The sequence below is a fragment of the Xiphias gladius genome, chromosome 15 (genome assembly GCF_016859285.1).
Source record: "Xiphias gladius isolate SHS-SW01 ecotype Sanya breed wild chromosome 15, ASM1685928v1, whole genome shotgun sequence".
Taxonomy (NCBI): domain Eukaryota; kingdom Metazoa; phylum Chordata; class Actinopteri; order Istiophoriformes; family Xiphiidae; genus Xiphias; species Xiphias gladius.
Genome location: NC_053414.1, coordinates 18,703,047 through 18,718,319, shown reverse-complemented (window position 1 = coordinate 18,718,319; position 15,273 = coordinate 18,703,047). Strand labels below are relative to the sequence as shown.

Below are 15,273 nucleotides of genomic sequence, written 5' to 3'. Positions count from 1 at the left end.
CTTAAATTTTATGATCTGAACTGAGTTTATTGTTTTAATCTGAATTTATGAACCCTGAAAATATAAACAGTGAAAATAACTGTGTTAAAACACAGCTAATGATGACAAACCACATTGCTAGGCATTGCTCTCAACTAGTACCAGTTGAGAATTTGGGGTTTTATGATAGGAAAAGTGACAAATATCAAACTCTCACTTGATTTTTGAAAAACGACACAGATGGCAACATCCCTTCTGATTTCCAATCCCTTAAAAGAAAAAACAACGTCCTGTTTTTCAGAAAAAAATAACGAGAGCTGGTGAGAGTTTGACCTCGGTTCTGCCTGCAGTTGGTCAGGGAGGAGTGGGGGAGGGTGAGTTGTATCCCCCCGGCGTGTGACCAGAGGCACTGTGCCTGTTGTCACGTCTGCATGCGCACCCTAACACACACACGAACACAAACACTATTAATAGTTAGGTTATCAAGTTATCATCATGGCAGTTATCCATCACACAAGTTAACCAAACACTGTTTTGGCATCAAGGCAGAACCTGGAAGGACAACAAGGAGTCAGTGGGACTGGGGAATGTCAATGACAACACCAGTATCTTTAGCTCTCTTGGCTCTTTCACTGTAGCACTTGACCAGTCACCCAAAACAAACGAGTACTTCTCTCCACCTACTGAAACCTAATCAGTGCTTTATTGTTTAGAGAAAAAAAATGCATCTTTGAGTGACCTCTAATGTGCCATTGAAACATTTTGTGTTGTGGTTTATGCAGCTCCACTACCTTTTATAATCACCTCGGAGGCTACGGCGAGTCTCAGAGAGGGTTAGAGCTCTGAGTACGACAGTGATATCTGCATCATCATCATCATCATCATCATCATCGTCATCCTCGTCCTCACCTGCTGTATCAAGTACCTGCTCAAGTGTCAACCGTAATGCATAGTCCTCTGCCCTATTTGATATATCGTTACATCTGCAAAAATTGCATCAAGAGTTGAGACATTTAATTAACTGGTCAGTTGGTTGACAAAAAATGAACAGGCACAAGTCAGTTATCAAGCAACCAGACTAAACTGCACTTGCTCACATCAGCATGCTAACGTTCATTAATTAGCTCCAGACACAAAGGAATGCCATTAGTTTTGCAGCTTCGTTGTGGTGCTAGGCGGGAATTTGAGTTGTGGATGTCCACATGAATGCCTGTTTAAAAATCCGCCAATCCAGTGAGTAGATGTTGAGATATTTCACTAAATAAGTGGAAACTTTAACATGATGATAGCTCTACAGGAAAAATCAGAGGATCACCAAAGTCATTAGGATTCATCCTCTGGGAGCCATGAATATCTGTACCAAATATCATAGCAAGCCATCTTATGTTTGTGATAATGATATTTCAGTGTGGACCAAAGCCAGGGACCAACCAACAGACATTTCCATCCTTAGAGCCCTGCCACTACCATGGCTAAAAATGTCTGACATATTCTGGTTCCAGTTTCTCACGTGTGTGTATTTGCACATTTTTTCTCTTTTATATATTAAATGGATTTTCTCTGACAGTTTGTCAGACAAAAAAATTTGAGGACGTCACCTCAGGCTTTAGGAAGTTGCAGCGGGTATACATTGTATCCACAAAACGTTTAATTGATTAATCAAGAAAATAAGTTTCAGTTTGTTAATCAACAATGAAAATGATATTCAGAAGTTTCCAAGATTATGTTTCAACTCTCCTCCCCCTTAGCCGGATTCTACGCCTCTGAATTACCGACCTGAGGTTTGCAGCCCCCGGTGAGGGGGGCTATCAAATATCTGGTTTTTACTTGTGAGACATTGGATCTTTTCCCCTCTTCAGGCCTCTAAAATTCAGTCAAATGGAATATGTAAAGGTAAATTCTCTCTTTGACTCGTGTAGCCTATGATGAAAGGTCACAGGCTTCATATAGGATTATAATATCACAAGTAGAGTTGAGGTTTAATTTGGGAATGATGCGTGACCCGTGCGGCAAAGTTGAAGGCTCAGAGATGAGACATAACGTTGACACTGGAGCAATTTCAGGGTGAGGGAAGAGAAGCGGGATTCATTTTTGAAAAGTGGAGGGTTGAGAGTTTACAGGAAGTCCCTAATATGGCTGCTGTGACACCATCACATCCACATGGATCAGGTGACCAAAAATAAGAGAGTCTCAAAGATAATACTGTGTGTGCGGGCCGTCGGTGACATTGCTGTGGGGTGAGGCGTTCAAGTGGATTTTTTTGAAATGCATGCGTGTCTGTGTGTGTCCATGCACTGGATGTGAAGCATTTTAGTCTTGCCTGACTCTAACAGCGTGCTGGATTGGGTTTCAGACCTCATACAGTATCTTATCAAAGACGTCGTCTCTGTCATACTTCATTATTTATAAAGCATGCGCCAGCAATTAGTTTAGCTGATTTATTTTATTATATTATAGTTTAGCTGCAACCCCTGAGCACAGAGGACACAGGAGGTGAGTAATGAAACAGAAATAGAAACTGAGTTCAAATAAAACCTGGGACGAAAAAATTAATGAGCAGAGTTGAGCAACAGAGAGTTTTATTGGTAATACGTGGTAAGTGTAAGTTTACTGTACATTTACGTCCAAGATAAATCTATTTTAACCGAAATAAAAACCATCTTTATTACAGATGCAATCTAACACAATCTAGTACAGTAAACCTGCAATAAAAGATACATTTGTTTAGCTTCTTATGCTCTTTATGATCCTCAACACTATCACAACATTTGGGGATGTAATTTATGGCGATGCCGCATTAGATTTCTTAATGTATTCATGTGGATTAAAGCTTTTTATTTTCAAAACAGCACTTGCATGTAGAAAATTTCTTGTCTGTCGTGACCCCGGCATGACCTGTGTGACATTAATCCTCAGCCAGTGAAGCCCAGCTCTTTGTAGGTGGCATCAATGTCAGCAATGACACGGGCCATTACATCCCTGAGGGCCTCCCGCCCGACTGAATCGAGTCCTGCTTTCTCCTCCATGACTTTACCGATGACCTCGGCAATCAGCTTTGAAATAAACACAGAGCAAAGATTCAACAGATGCAACTTCTGGTTAAAAAAGCGACATATGAGGTGAGATCAAACTAAGGCAGGCCACCTATGTTAAAATATTCCCTCATGTAAATCAACCTCACCTCGAAGTTCTTAATTGGGATCTTATGCTTGGTGGCATGGGTGGTAGCCAGAGCTTTGAGGGTGGTAGCGTGATTGCCCTTGGCCTTCAGCAGCTCACCAAGTTTCTTTAGCACAGTGGCACCATGGGCAGAAATAGCTGCGTTACCAGCCATGTCACCCTGAGCGATGCCAGCAAACTTGGGGAACAGCTTCTGGGTGTCCGGGTGCTCTGTGAATAAACTGTGAGGGCAAGAAAATGAGAGGATATTACACAACCCTGTGAACCCCCGACCAGCAGGAAAGAGTAATCTTATTTTATCAGAGCCACTGACCGGGTCAGAACCAGGTTCCCGTGACTGGCATAGTCCGCCTCCACTGGACCCCAGTGCTTCAAAACCACTTCGAACTCAGCCATGATCTGAGGAGATGAAGAAAAGGGTTCAATGATTTGAGGAGTAAAAACCAGATTCTGTAAGAAAATCAGAAGGAGATAAGGAACAATCAGAGACTAAGTCTCCTAATCACTTGAAGTTTATGGGACTTGCACAAACAGTGTTATCCTATTGTTCTGACATTGCATTTCTCCTGTTTGATTGATGGCCAGCAGACAAAAACAACTGCATTTATGGGCAACTCATTACCAGCAAGAGGCAGATACATTACCTCGTCTGCCCTCACTGAATCTTTAATGTGGCCCTGCATAATTTATGTGAGGTTAAATCAGACTCATTGTTGGCTTTGATGCTCTTAAAATGTCACAAGGTAATAAAGAGCATGTCAAGAACATATTTTCTTTAAAATAGACATTTCTCTCTGCAAGCACAATTATCTGCATTTTTATTTCTGCGAATATAATTTTTTTTTAGTAGCAGTGGATAGTTTGTTTTAATTCAGCGATGCTGATATTTTGACATTGTTTAATTTCTTTTCATTTCAAATTGGGAAAAAAAATTAACCATTCCTCGCCAGGGCATTTCTCTGTGCCCTGAATGTACGGTATATAACCAAAACAGGTTGAAGTATTTCTTCTTATTCTGAACCCCTGAAAACCAAATCAATACCAAATTCTTATTTAAGCAACCCATTATTCTACTTTACATAAAATCAACGTTATTCTCTTTCAATATTTCCCAAATCAACACATTTTATCAATAAATGGAAATATTCTAATATTATATTATGAAACTGAAAAAAAAACAAAAAACAGACAGTACCTACCTGCAAAGTAGTAAAATATCCTGTGTGATTATACCAATTCTTCTTGGCCTGACTTCCCCCTTGCCGAAAGCTGACCTTTTATACTTCCTCCCTCTGTCCTATCACCAAATTATTCCAGCCCTCCCATCTGACCACCTCTTTCACCACACGTCTCTGAAAATGTTCCCAACACCTCTAACCCTTAATCTGGAAACGTTTGATTCCACGCAGACATCGTCTCTGGTGTGACTATGTCTCATTCGGGGCAGCTTTTTTGTGTTTCACCTCTCTGAGTCCTGTATATGCCCAGCTCATTTGAATAAAGAAGATCACATTTACCAAAAAGATATTCAGACCGACAAACTGAAATGATCCCATGGGTTTGTTTGTCTTTTTTTTTTTTTCTTTTTTTTGGGTTGGAGGGGTTATAAACTTAGATTGTTGAAAAGGTTTCAAAGAGCTACAGGAGGTGTCAACCTTCTGGTCAGTTTGGAGGCTGTTGATTTTGGTGTTAAACTGGTTTGTGTTAAAAAGCAACAGAGAGGTGTTTCTAATATAGTCAGAGTAGGTTAGTATTAGGTTTAGTTTTTAGTTTTACCTAATAAACTAACAACTGTGCGTGAAAGAAGAACATGAAGTATGTACCATATTTACATGAGTAAATCAGTTAATCGTCATTTTTAGCTGGGTATAATAAAAGGACCATAAAAGAAAGACATGAATTAATAAATATATCGTTCATTCTTATTGTTTATTGCGTGATGTTATCTGCTCAGTGTGGTTCCTGATCATTGCCTTAGATAAAGCAACACATACTAGAATGACCACACTCAGCACCGTAATGAGCATCGGCCCTCACCGGCCTGCTGTGTGGTGGATACTGAGTCACTGTGCTTCGAAGAAAGAGAAGCCGCCAACGGGAAGATTAAGTCTATATAATTCCTCCAGGTTACCTCTGTTGTTTTTATACTTACAAAAAGGTGGTTGTCTGTAGATGAAGTAACGTGTAGGCCAGGTGCAGGATAGCACCGCCCGTAGAGAACAAAACACATGGGATTACAGCTCACAAACTTAATGAAACCGAACAGGTATCAATACAACCCGGTTAAACTGAATTTACTTTATTTCGTCAGGATAATCCACTCAGTATCAGTATTACCTGCTGTGCACATAAAAAAACGAGCAATAAGACAATTAAAACTTATCAAACAATAATAAAAGTCTGCACAGTTATGTGATGATGACAAAAAAAGAGGGGGACAAAACGCAAGGTGTGCAGTACATTGGCACAGAACCGACAATGTACTGGTGATGTTGTAGCCCAACAATCAAATCCCACAATACATTATTGTCATTAAACACAGTTAAATAAAAAGATAGGATGTCCAGTATATTTTTTAATGGACTCAAGGACTCTCTAAAATCAACAATTATCTTGAACATTCTTTTCAGGTTTCGCTGCATCTCCCCTCATATAAAATCGCTTTTAAAATATTTTCAGAGAGTCCTTGAGTCCTCTGATGGCAATCACACAAAAATGCATGTGCGCACACACACAAACAAACACACACACACACACACACACACACAGGAAGTCAGTGTTATGTAAAACGCCACCATCTTAAATGTTTCGAATAAACCAGCTGTGATCTTTCCTATAATAATCATGTGTCTTATCGGACTCTTTCAGTCCTTCATGGAGGGACATGAATAGACTCCCTTGCATATGTAGGGGACAGCTGATGAGCCCGGAGGTGGGCTCGTTGCTGGAGGGACGGGATTATGTAGCACCTAAATGTGTTGTACCGCTGGTGTATGGACATTCCCATGTTGTACATCTGCATTCGTTTGTGTCTGTCAGTACGTAAAGCTTTATCTACGCAGCACTTTTCAAAACAAAAGTTACACAGCGCTTCACATTAAAAGCATGAACAAAGCATGATAGCGTTTACAACACAAAATTGATTTTACAAAACAAAAAACATAAGGTTAAGATGGCGAGGGATTATAAGTGAGTTTCGAGAGGTTTTGTGGATGCCAATCCAAAAAAAAAAAAGTAGCTCCAACTTGACCAGCCACAGCAATTAAATGCAACTTACACTTTGTTATAATAATGTCATATATAATAATATAACAATCACAAGGGACATTTTACTGCACAACCACAAGTACATTTTCCGGATAATAATTTTGTAGTTTTACTTCAGTAGAATTAAAATGCAGGACTTTTACTCGTAATGGAGTATTTTTACAGTGTAGTGTACAGTGTCGCTGCTTCACTGAAGCGGAGCAGTATTTTCCAGTGTCTGTGTCAGTGACAGTTGTGAAAACTTCACTGACCACGCTGCCCTCTGCTGGTTTTCGCTTGCCGTCATTAGGCGAAAGGTTAGTCCCTCCTCTGAGCGGTGATTGGTCCAGACTGCAGCTCCTCTTGGCCGTCTATCCAATAGCATCTTCAGCTCGCATCTCGTGGTTTTAAAACAACCGGAAAACGAGTGAGTTTTTCAAAACGCTGGAAAGGTCGTAATTCGTAGTTTATTTTCTTTTTTTTTTTTTTTGCTGCCAAAATACTTTAAAAAGAATAGTTTATAGGTTTTAAATACACCGGCCGTGTTCTCCATCATGATGCAGGCTTTGAAAGGCGTCAGACACCTGACAACCAGCACAATGATACAGGCAGGTAAGTGTCTGAACGTGTGCGCGTGTGTGTGTGTGTGTGTGTGTGTGTGTGTTTGTTTGTTTGTTTGTTAGTGAGAGAGAGAGACAGCTTGTGTGAGTGAGAGAGAGAGACAGCTCGTGTGTGTGTGTGTGAGTGAGAGAGACAGCTTGTGTGTGTGTGAGAGAGACAGCTTGTGTGTGTGAGTGAGAGAGAGACAGCTTGTGTGTGTGTGTGAGAGACAGCTTGTGTGTGTGTGTGTGTGTGTGTGTGTTTGTTTGTTTGTTTGTTTGTTTGTTTGTTTGTGTTTGTGAGAGAGAGAGAGAGACAGCTCGTGTGTATGAGAGAGAGAGAGACAGCTCGTGTGTGAGTGAGAGACAGCTCGTGTGTGTGAGTGAGAGACAGCTTGTGTGTGTGTGTGTGTGTGTGTGAGTGAGAGAGAGACAGACAGCTTGTGTGTGTGTGTGACAGCTGTTTCACAGAGCAGGAAGAAGGGACATGAATCGTTGTCACTTATCAGTCTGGAGAATTGCAGATGTTGCTCCTGGTTTTTATAAGACTGAGGCCTTGCTATGTTGTACCCTGTCTCTTTAATGAACACAACAACAACAACAGGACACACAGTGAATGTAAGTGAACAGCAGCCTGTCTGGTGGGGAGTTACTGACAATTAAACGTGGACAAAGTCCTTATGTTTACACAGTGTATATGTTTGTTTTTTCCATATATTTCTTATTAAGATAATGAGAAACTGGATTGTTATATAGCTTTAAATAAATTATTAGCGCAGGTAAAGGGGATTTGACGTGTGATTTTTTTCACGTCTTGTGTTTTTTCTATGAAGGTGGCACTTGCAAAATAGTCAGGCTGATTAAATGGCAAGAATCTGCATTTGTGTTTCTTGTGTTCTGCAGAAAATTAATCATTAATCTTGTTATTTTTGGTTTCTCTTGGTTCCAGCATCTCAAATGTGAAGATCAGCTTCATTTCTCTGTCTTATATCAATGTAAATTGAACAATTTGGGGTTTTGGGTGAACCAAACAAGCAATTTGAGGACTCCGGGAACTTTTGATGGGGATTTTTAACTATTTTCTGCCATTTTAGGAGCATGACGATCAGTTATTTGATCAATTTATCAACAGAGCAGTCATTTATGAAAACAGCCATTAGCTGGCTGCAGCCCCACTAATATTTGAAGTCTGGCAGAGAGTAAGTACTAATGCCAGTCACCGTTCTAATGTTGCCTCCAGCCTTTTGTGAGTATTACTGAGTCAGAGTGTGCTGTGTCCCCAGTTTCAGAGCTCTCTGTTCCGGTCCCGTGGGGGGAGATCAGAGGTAAAGTCTGGGGCCCTGACCATGGTCGTCCTGTGCTGTGCGTTCACGGCTGGGCAGACAACTGTGGCACATTCAACACCCTCATTCCCCTGCTGCCCAAAGGTAAGTAGTGTTGTTGCAGTAAACTTCATGTAAAAATTAACACCGCTCTCATCGCCCTAGTTTTAACTCTTCATACTTACAGTATAACCCAGAGTTTTGCCACAAGCCTCCTTTCTCTCAGAAAGTAAAGTCTGTGCTGGCGACAGCCGTGGCCCAAAGCTTTTTGTTTTCGAGCTGTCCGTTCGTCCCGTTTTCGTGAATGCGATACTTCAGAAACACCTTGAGGGAATTTCTTCAAATTTTGCACAAATATTTACTTGGGCTCAAGGATGAACTGTTTTAAAATTTGGTGGTCAGAGGTCAAGGTCACTGTGACCTCACCGAACACGTTTTTGGCCCAAACTCAAAAATTCATAAGCTAATTATGACAAAATGCACTTCATTCTTTCAAATTCTTCAGGACTTATATTATACGAATCTAAACAGACATGGACTTAAACTGCAAATACGACCGCGAGGCGGTAATTCTAGTTTGATGATGATATTACCAGCACTGCCCTTAACCAAGACATTGACAAGACATTTTTTTGGCTCTGTGGTATGACACACTGTCTTTTAGCTAAAGATAGTTTCTAAGGACTTACTTTAGAAAGTTTTGAGTTTTTTAGTTAAAAATATAGGTAATTGTTTCCTTTAAAGAAAGAAAGTGACAATCAATCCTTCTCCCTGTCCTTCCTCTCAGAGTGCAGGTACGTGGCGGTGGACCTGGCAGGTCACGGTCGATCATCACATCGACCTCCTGGAGTTTTCTACTCTTTCCCTTTGTATGTGATGGATGTACGCAGAGTCGTTGACGGTGTGTGAGTCTAAGAAGCGGCATGTTCAGCCACTCATTCAAATCAAACATCACTGTTCAGGCAACAGGTTACATCCCTCCAGGGATGTAGATACAGTTGTATGCAAAGGTTTTGGCAAATCAAACAGACATTAAAAATGAACCTTTCCTCAAAGGGAAAGGCGCTGATACTTTTTATTTAATGAAAACCTAAACAGTAATGTTGTATGTACACATATTTTACAGACCTTCTTTGTCCAAATGATGCAAAATGAGCAAAATGTATTTTTAAACTAAAAGTTATTTAGTTATTGAAGTTTCTCTTTTACAAATGTGTTTGGCCTGATGTGTAACAACTGAACTCAGTTTATTGAATATTAATTTAATCAAGAGTGAAAGTTCACTTTTGACCTTGGAGTAGCTGGACAAAAAAACAAACACACAACAAAACACTTATGAGCTCTTTCTGGACCTTTCAACCACATCTTCAACATCTTGTGTTTTTAGCAGATGACAAAGATGGTGAAGGAAACTAAGCTATGCCCATAACAACAAAACAAAACTCCCATCATCTGAGGATGACTGCATGCCTTTTTTTTTTTTTTTTTTTGGTCTAATCAAAGATTTTATGAAATTTTGCATCAGTTTGCAATTGCGACATACATTAATGTAGAAAAAAAACAACCTAAAAAATACATTACTCTGCATCCGTATGGCAGTTGCACCACAGCAGTGATGTTGTCTTTCCACTTAAAAACAGTCTCAGGGTTCTGTGATGAGATACTGAACCTGGTTGATGATCTGTGAAATTAACTCCCACAGCTCTGCAGTGGAGCAAATTCTCCATCATAGGCCACAGTATGGGTGAGTGCAGCAATACGGTGGAGTTAGAGCAATTAATATGTTTGAGGTATGTTATATTTATGTATCCACTTTCTTCTTCTTCTTTTATTACAGGTGGTAACGTTGCTGGACTTGTAAGTGACAGTTTATAAACAGTTTTCAAATAATATACAGAAACTGTTTGTGTTATTGCATCGGCTCTTCCTCCGTCTTTTGTTTTCCACAGTTCAGTGCTCTGTATCCAGAGATGGTGGATGCTGTCGTACTTCTGGACTCCTACGGATTTTTACCTACAGATCCGGTACTTTAACGGTTTTCACCCACCAGAGCAGTCACTACAGGGCTGTAATCTGTATTTTAGTTAAGGGTAAAGAATGTGCTTTGACTTTACACCAGTGTTCTCAGACTATGAGCCGGCTAGATCATCTCATTAAGGTCTCCCACATGTTTGTAATTTATTGTTAAATCTGGCCCGCGATTATTTGAACAATTTTTTTCCCCATTTTCATTTTCGCCCAGTCTTTCTATCTTTGACGTTATCATGAGCACAAAAGTGAGCTTGTTTCTCATTTAACATTCACTACCTGCACAACTTGTCAACAATCCTTTAGCTGTAACCAACAGTACTCTGATTTCCCCTGGTGCACCTGACACCAAAATGTCTCTTTCCAAACTTAAAGGAAAGTTTCACCTGGAAGGCCGACAGTTTCAAGAGAGGTGGCCACATACTTTTTTTTTTTTTTTTTAATCTATCATTTTTTTCATGAAGTTTAATGTGACTGCAACAAAGCTGCTGTTCCCCAGGAATACCATGTTAAATGAACTTCTCGACTAACCACACGGAGCAGTAGGTGCAAGGTAGAGGAGATGGATAGATGAGTTGCTCAGCTTCAGGGTGCACATAGTTTAAGTTGGCTGCTGAAAAAAACACAGAATGTTCCAGCAACGCCCCCTAGAAGAGAACAACCTCTCTAGTGGCCCCCAGCTAATTTGAAATTGAGACCCTGATTTACACCAAAAGGATTTAAACTTCACTTGACATTTTGAAAGGTATGACATTTAAGAAATACTTGACAGTGTTGTCTTATTATATGATTGCGTTTACTCCTCTCCATTATATTTCACAAAGAGTTGTGCTGTACAATCCACTCTTGTCTTTAGTTTTCAGTGTCTTCCCTCACCACTTATCACTTATGTTTGTTTTCCCGCAGAAAGAAATATCCAAGGTGATGAGGCGGGGGATGGATGAGCTGCTTCAGCTTGAAAAAAACACAGAAGAGAGGAAGACAAGAGTTTACACTTATGAGAAGGCAGTTGAAAGGTGTTGCACCTTCCTATTTATGGTGTTTTTAAAAAGCCTGCTGAAAATCCACTCAGCCATGAACTTTTTGTTTTTGTTTTTACAACTGTTGTATAAAAAAGTGTTTTATTTCTTTCAGGCTGTCGGCTGGAAACCCGACTCTGTCTGAACAGTCTGTGCGCATCTTGTTAGAGCGAGGTCTAGTTCAAGTTGAAGGAGGTACGCCTTTATCTTCCTCCCTCCTCTGTTTCGATGTATGTTATGGGTGCTCCTGTTAGAAAAAGAGTTTGTTCTCTGAATAGTTTTATGTTGGAAATATAATGCGTTTTTCTCTTGCAGGAGTTGTGTTCTCTCGAGACTTTCGTATTAATCTGGTAGGTTACTCCTGAACTGCACCGGTTCATCACTTTACCTTTTTATCTCTCCCTAAGGTGCCATATGAAGCCCAGAAAATGCAGGTACAGTGATGTTTTTATTTTATGATTTCAGAAAAACATAGTGCGCATCAGTTTGGAGCAGAGTCTGGAGATGCAGTCGAGGATTCAAGCCTCCGTCCTAGTTGTTCTGTAAGATATTCCCCCTCCTCACATTTTCATATTCCATGTACTAAATTGAGTACGATACAACATTGTGCCTGACTAAATATAAATACAATCTTTGTCTTTACAGAGCAGAAGGCGGCTTTGAGAAAATATTTGCTGAACAAGATCAAAAGAAATTTACATCAGCACTTCTCCAGGCCTATAGGGACAGAAATGTGAGTGTATTTTTTTTTTTTAATATTAAAGTAGGTGTACTTGCATCTTCGTGTTTACTTTTAGCCATTAAACCTGTGTGTGTGATAGTGTCTAGTAGACGGACCGACAGCGGCAGAGATGCAAAAGTAGCAACTTGGTACAAGCTCAACGTCTCAGAGGCAGTGGAAATTTTTATAGCTGTGAACGTCAACACTGACCTACATACTTGGTCAACTCAGAGTGAATATAGGACTTATTTTCCCCAAGTGGCCAGAAACATGACTCCAAATAAATCATAACGTTGCTCCATAGCTGCTGGATGCATTAACAAGTTCATCATATCAAATGAAAATGGAGTGATATTTCAGGCAGGTATAAAGGCTGAACCTTAATTTGATGTCTAACGCTCATCTTATTGTCTGTCTGTCTGTCTTTCTTTCAGCACACAGTGGTGACAGTACCAGGCGATCATCACATCCATCTGAACCGTCCTGAAGTCGTCGGCCCACTCGTGTCGGACTTCCTGCAGACCAAAGTGCTGACCTCTAAGTACTAGCACACGCAGAAAAGCAACAATTTTGCCAGCACACTCTGTCACAGCCGTTTAACATGAATTAACAACTTTTTCTTAATGTATTATGGAGAGTTGTAAATTGTGTTATTTATACTGTACTCTTTACCCTCAGCTTGGTGCTTTAACCAGTCGCCCAACTGTCTTAGCATCAGATAGCTGCCACATGCTACCTTTGTTGGACTCCTTCATTATTTAAAAACACCAAGGTGCTTTTTTTCTTTTTTTCTTTTTTTTTTCTTTTATTTTAAACTCTGGGTGGGCTATACAATAGTGAAGGAGGGGTGTTGAGTGAGATGAAGAAACACAGAAAGACGAAATGCAGCCTGAATGTGTTTTGGGGAAGTTTGTATTTTTTGCTTACTGATCAAGTCAGTAGTTTCATTCATAACCAGGTTCAGTCAGTTCTTCGTATCAAGTCTGCGTTAGTCAGATGTTCTCCTTCGTACTGACAGAGGTCAACACCAGGCTTTCATGCAACGTTGTGTGTATTTAAACGGTGAAATGACATTCCTGTGACACACCATTGCTCAGGAACCGCTCATTATCATTTACAGTTTGAACGTAAGAGAAAAGTAACACGTGAAAATGTGTGGCCGGTGATGGCATGTTAAGAGACGCGAGCTTAAAGGTAAACAGACTAAAAACCTAAAGTCATGCTAGCAGTCTCATGAGGCTTCAATGTTCCTTACGAATCAGAAAACACAATTGTTGAAAAAAAAAAAAGGAAACGTAGACAACCCTTTAATCCCTGGGTCTGTACCACTAGTGGGGCAAACACCGTAAAAAGTTGCCTGAGGGTGGCACCAGAGGAGAGGCTATGTCGCTGCCTAAACCTGAGGGGTTTACCCTCGATCCAAAGTCCAGGTGAAGACTAGTCAGCTCTACGTTGTCAGTCATGGCTGTACAGTATGTTCTTATCCGTGCTTTTAGCTTGATCCTAACAACAGTATATAATGTTTTGACACAGTAACCTAAACTAAAGGTCCAGTTACGGTGTTTTTGTTCAGAGCTTTCAGTGGCAGCTCTCTGTTGATCAGGGGATGGAGTCTGGCTGGTTATCATACAAAGTAAGACAACTAAAGAGTGAACATTCATGTTTTAAGAGGTGGTCATATATGAGGGGGAGATCTTTGATCAGTAACTCCTGGTCGAGACACTGGATAAACGGACAACATCAGCTGTCTGTGAACAGTCACAGCTTTAACTGGGGCAAAAGTCACCCACCGGGAGTCGATGGACAGCCAAATGTAGAAGGCCATTTGCATCCAGTGCCAGAGATTTAAGATTTTCTTTTTTTTTTGTCAAGTTACTGTTCCCAGGGTCAAGAGCATTTAGCTTTAATCTCAGAGTAGAGTTTAGGATGAAGGGAAATTGTTCAGTTGTGTTAGATGTCGTAGCTCTGGCAATAATGTTTCATAAACATTAAAACATAAATAAAGTGGGGGACAGGCGGAAACTCTCACCTGTCAGTGGTCCTGGATAAGCAGTGACTAAAGCTACTTGGATTCATCCTCTGAAGACTAGGATCGACTGTAAGAAAAGGCAAGTTTATTTACACACAGTTCACACACTGAGGCGGTATTGGAGTCACCTGCATGCAGTTTTATTTGAATGCGATTCAAAAACAAAATAATCAGACAGAAAATATGTTTGAAGAAATGTCAAAGTGCTTCACATGGAAGAAATGACTAGAATGAAGAAAGGCGGCCCAACCCTTTGTTTGTCTTCCAGCTGAACAACAGACTGCTGGCACATTAGCAGGCAGCAGTCTCATCCCCTTGTACCTGCTGTCTCGGAGAAAATGTTTGAAATGCACTGTCCAGGTCAGATGTCCTAGAAGTCTGCTGCCTGATGTGAATATTTCAGCAGATGTATGGTTTTTTTTTTTTTTTTCACTCAATTGTTTGTCCTCGTGTTTAATCTCAAAGGTTAGTGAGCAGCGGGAAGGAAGGGTGTGTGCACTTGAGTGCCCCAGCGAAAGCAGAGGACGAATCTGGATACAACAAGTTCTGGGAACACAATGTCTCGTTTTACCTCGTGCTTTCAGTAATTCAGCCTTTAAACCGAGCAGGTTACTGATGGCTTCTATTCTTGATTCTTTGACCATTTTGCTATGAGCATTACGAATGGCCATCATCATCATCTGCTATATGAATACTTTTTCTGTGTCATAATTTTACATGTGTCTTCACATTTTAAAGTCTTTGTACAGGCTGTCAGGTGTAACTATTTATCCATAAACTTCATGACTATTTCTGAATCTTCGTTTTTCTGTAAATGTCACAATGGATACAAAATTCCTTTGCATTTTGTGATTTCTATCCAACAACCATTTAGAGATGCAGATGAATGCAGTTGTTTGACAGCCGTTGAATGGCAGCGGACACACATTCAAAAAAGATATCTTAAAAACAATTCATTGGAGCAAAGAAAAAGTTTTATGAAAGGTAAAACAATGTTGTCACGTTGCAGAATCGTAGATATATAAAATACATCTCATCTCTCAAACTTTACCGCTCGTAGTGATCCTTGTGCAGTCATTGTAAGAATTTTGTGGTATTTGAAGCAGATAGGGTTCAGGTTTGGTGCTGTATATGACAGAAGAAGTGTGTG

General features: G+C 40.2%; 2 protein-coding genes across 8 annotated transcripts; one reads left to right on the top strand and one right to left on the bottom strand.

Annotated features, from left to right (window-relative positions):
* Window positions 1–2,528: 2,528 nt before the first annotated feature.
* Window positions 2,529–4,465, bottom strand: mb (myoglobin). The gene is made up of 4 exons (XM_040144980.1): window positions 4,359–4,465; window positions 3,473–3,558; window positions 3,161–3,380; window positions 2,529–3,032 (listed from the first exon to the last, which is right to left on the bottom strand). The coding sequence occupies exons 2-4, from the start codon at window positions 3,553–3,555 to the stop codon at window positions 2,892–2,894; spliced, it is 444 nt and encodes a 147-aa protein (XP_040000914.1). The 5' UTR covers window positions 3,556–3,558; window positions 4,359–4,465; the 3' UTR covers window positions 2,529–2,891.
* Window positions 4,466–6,802: 2,337 nt separating this feature from the next.
* On the top strand, window positions 6,803–15,253 carry serhl (serine hydrolase like). Of its 7 annotated transcripts, none has more exons than XR_005708912.1 (15): window positions 7,450–7,622; window positions 8,288–8,431; window positions 9,114–9,227; window positions 10,029–10,070; window positions 10,164–10,183; window positions 10,276–10,350; window positions 11,261–11,370; window positions 11,489–11,568; window positions 11,689–11,723; window positions 11,839–11,915; window positions 12,019–12,106; window positions 12,529–12,621; window positions 12,773–12,866; window positions 14,392–14,483; window positions 14,589–14,700. XR_005708912.1 is itself a non-coding variant. In XM_040145469.1 (13 exons), exons 1-13 carry the CDS (start codon window positions 6,960–6,962, stop codon window positions 14,737–14,739), a joined length of 1,101 nt encoding a protein of 366 aa, XP_040001403.1. In that variant the 5' UTR covers window positions 6,803–6,959; the 3' UTR covers window positions 14,740–15,253. The 7 variants fall into 7 exon arrangements, 3 of the variants coding, with proteins under 3 accessions (XP_040001403.1, XP_040001404.1, XP_040001406.1); XR_005708913.1 differs by having other exon boundaries at window positions 12,529–12,635; XR_005708911.1 differs by having other exon boundaries at window positions 12,773–14,483.
* The last annotated feature ends 20 nt before the right edge of the window (window positions 15,254–15,273 follow it).